Source organism: Phaseolus vulgaris, chromosome 2 (genome assembly GCF_051622355.1).
Source record: "Phaseolus vulgaris cultivar YP4 chromosome 2, ASM5162235v1, whole genome shotgun sequence".
Lineage (NCBI taxonomy): Eukaryota > Viridiplantae > Streptophyta > Magnoliopsida > Fabales > Fabaceae > Phaseolus > Phaseolus vulgaris.
Genome location: NC_143499.1, coordinates 38,558,435 through 38,562,111, shown reverse-complemented (window position 1 = coordinate 38,562,111; position 3,677 = coordinate 38,558,435). Strand labels below are relative to the sequence as shown.

The 3,677-nt window shown below is 29.4% G+C and overlaps 1 protein-coding gene across 1 annotated transcript; it reads right to left on the bottom strand.

The window, feature by feature from the left end:
- Positions 1-1,872: 1,872 nt before the first annotated feature.
- LOC150029159 (uncharacterized) lies at positions 1,873-3,078 on the bottom strand. The gene has a single exon (XM_090298766.1). The coding sequence runs from the start codon at positions 3,002-3,004 to the stop codon at positions 2,222-2,224; it is 783 nt and encodes a 260-aa protein (XP_090154892.1). The 5' UTR covers positions 3,005-3,078; the 3' UTR covers positions 1,873-2,221.
- Between the last annotated feature and the right edge of the window lie 599 nt (positions 3,079-3,677).

Here is a 3,677-nt window from a genome sequence, read left to right as displayed (position 1 = left end):
TAATGTTGTTCGTAAGTAATATCTGTAAATAATCCTGAATTTGCCTACGGACTCAGATCTGTGGAAGGAACAAAAATGTGGAAGAATAGTCTACTATCATAAAATAACGATTGTAAATGACATATTTTAAAGGAAAAATGTGACCCTTGTTAACTTCGTATTATAATGATAATTGAGGCGTTTTTTAATAATCATATTAAAATAGCTACAATTTACATGTTTTTTTCGTAGTGCTTGTGGTTAAACATAATTTAGAACGAAATATGATTATTTATTTGTATATGAAACTTCATCTCATTAAAACATTATTATTGTAACAGTTCATGAACTAATTAATAAAATAAATTTGTTGATATATGCAAAAATATTGAAAATGAATTTTGATAAAATTAAATAAAATTTAAATAGAAATAGTTATAAAAGATTTAAGTAGAAATAGTTATAAATTTGTAAAACTTAATAAAATAAAACAAAAATAGTGTAAAATTCAACGCCTAATCAACATTAAACGTAGAACCGTACAATATAAAATACGGTGGAAGAAGAGAATTCAATTAAATAATCAAGCGCAAAATAAAATTAGGATGACTTGATTAAAGCAGTATTCTCTTACAATTCACGAACCCAACTGAAAAAGAAAAACTACAAATTATCTTAACATAATACATCTAAAAATGTATTAAAAATTTCATAAAAAAAATATAAAAAAATTGATATTGTTAATATTATTATTATAAATTTATAAATTTATTTTGATTATTGTTATGATTATTTTTGTTATTATTACTTTTATAATTATTATTTTATAATTTCATTATTTTTTATTATTGTAATTATTATTTTTATATAATTTATTTTGATTATTATTATTTTATAAGTTTAGGTTTATTATTTATGTTAGTAATATTTTATTATTATTATTATTATTATTATATTATAATAACATAATTTCTATTTTATATATTATTATTATTATTTAAAATATTATTGTTATTATTATTATTATTATAAATCGATTATGGTATATTTCCTCTTTAAAAAGTGATTTTTTTGACTATGATAAAGTTTCTTTTTTTTTTTTTATCAAAATGGGGTTCGTTTAAAAAAAATTACAAATTTAAGCAAGTCGTGCCTAATTAACACGACTTTATATGCAGAAGTCGTCCCAATTAGGCACGACTTCTGCTATGTCATACTAAAGTCGTGCCAACTTGGTACGACTTCTACCCTGTCATACTGAAGTCGTGCCAACTTGTAGATCCGTGGGTAAAAATCTGTAGATAATATTGATTTTTTTTAGTGAAATTAACATAATACATCTAAAAATGTATTAAAAATATTCAAAAAATTAAAATTAAAATTAATTCGATATTGTTAATATTATTATTATAATTTTATAAAATTATTTTGATTATTTTATTTATTATTATTTTATAATTTCATTATTTTTATTATTGTAATTGTTATTTTTATATTATTATTATTTTATAAGTTTAGGTTTATTATTTATGTTAGTAATATTTTATTATTATTATATTATAATAACATAATTTTTATTTTATATATTATTATTATTATTATTTAAAGTATTATTGTTATTATTATAAACCGATTATGGTATATTTCCTCTTTGAAAAGTAGTTAGTTTTGTATTAATGTCCAATTAGCGTTCCTTGTCTTTCTTTATTCATCACCGAGACACTTTTTCTACATTTTTCTTAGAAATCCAAGCTTCCGTTTCTTCGTTAATATATACAAATAACATCTGATATAACAGTCCGATTCAATTTTAACTATAACACTTTACGAAGTTAGGGTATTAAGAATTAGCTATACACATGATATTGTGGGAAAGAGAAGAAGAAAGAAAAATTTATGATAAAATAGATTCATTCTATGGTAATGAGTCTATCGACTCTAGGCACATACACTACATAGAGTAATGCAGAAGTGCAACAGAAATACAAGTATTCAAAGGCGAAAAGGAAATGGAACACTAAAAAAGAAAAACTGTCTCCAACAACAGAAAACAGACAACACACAAGTTACATAATTTATGTGATCATTATAAAATCACTTATTAAACTTGACTGAAAGCATGCAGAATGACAGGAACCCTAAATCCAAATCCAAAGTAGAATGTTGGTTGAAGGTGGTGGAGAAAGGAATGGGATGTAAAGTGGTTGGATATTAGGAAGAGTGCGCGAAGATGGCTATGCCCTTAAGAAAGAGGTGGCAAAACTGGAAGAGGTGGTAGAGATGGCAAAACCGGTGGTAGAGATGGCAAACCTGGAACAGGTGGAAGAGGTGGCAATGTGACTGGAGGTAGAGGTGGCAATGAGACTGGAGGTAGAGTTGGCAATGTGACTGAAGGTAGAGGTGGTACTCTTAGAGGTGGCAATGAGACTGGAGGTAGAGTTGGCAATGTGACTGAAGGTAGAGGTGGTACTCTTAGAGGTGGCAATGAGACTGGAGGTAGAGTTGGCAATGTGACTGAAGGTAGAGGTGGTACTCTTAGAGGTGGCAATGAGACTGGAGGTAGAGTTGGCAATGTGACTGAAGGTAGAGGTGGTACTCTTAGAGGTGGCAATGAGACTGGAGGTAGAGTTGGCAATGTGACTGAAGGTAGAGGTGGTACTCTTAGAGGTGGCAATGAGACTGGAGGTAGAGTTGGCAATGTGACTGAAGGTAGAGGTGGTACTCTTAGAGGTGGCAATGAGACTGGAGGTAGAGTTGGCAATGTGACTGAAGGTAGAGGTGGTACTCTTAGAGGTGGCAATGAGACTGGAGGTAGAGTTGGCAATGTGACTGAAGGTAGAGGTGGTACTCTTAGATGTGGCAATGAGACTGGAGGTAGAGTTGGCAATGTGACTGAAGGTAGAGGTGGTAATTCAGGTAAAGTTAATCCAGGTAGCCGAATTGCTCGTGCTGGTAATGCTATGTCCATGGTTGAAAAGGAAATAGCAATGATTAAAGCAAAACTGGTGCAGCAGTAAGAGGCCATGGCTGGTAGAATTTCAATTAGTTGCTGATATACTGAAGTGAAGACCAAATGTGCATATGTTCCAATGAAGAGTGTTGCCTTTTATAGACAATGAACGTGACCATTTTGCCATTTGTTTTTCTAAGTTGACCTTCTCTTAGTTAAATAACATGTTTTGTAGGTACTTATGTTGTTGGAAATGGTTGGTTAATACCAACAATTGAGATTCAAAACTACAATATTATGCCCTCGCTCTCCTTTTCAATCATTCAATACACTAATTATTACTCATTATTATGGGTTTCTAAAATTGCAAGTGGTGACAGCAAACTTATTCCTATTAACTAATTATTTTTCATCCTACACTTCTCCCAAGGTACCAGAATATACACGGCGCCAAATTTGTCGGACATAAATTCATCCATTTTTAATCTTAGTTATTTTTTTTATAAATTAATTGATGAATAGGGTGGAATTTATATGGATTGTCATTATTTATTAAATAAAATAAACTATAAAGGAGCGAAAGTAATTGGAATTAAAATTTTAATATATGTTCTTGTACGTGATTAGGGAGAGTCTTTTGCCTCTAGTTTAGGATGATTTTTCAATGTTTTCAAGATGATCTACTCATCTTATTTGATAGCTTCTTCTTGAATCTTATTAAATTAGAGAGTATTTGTAAAAAGTTCTT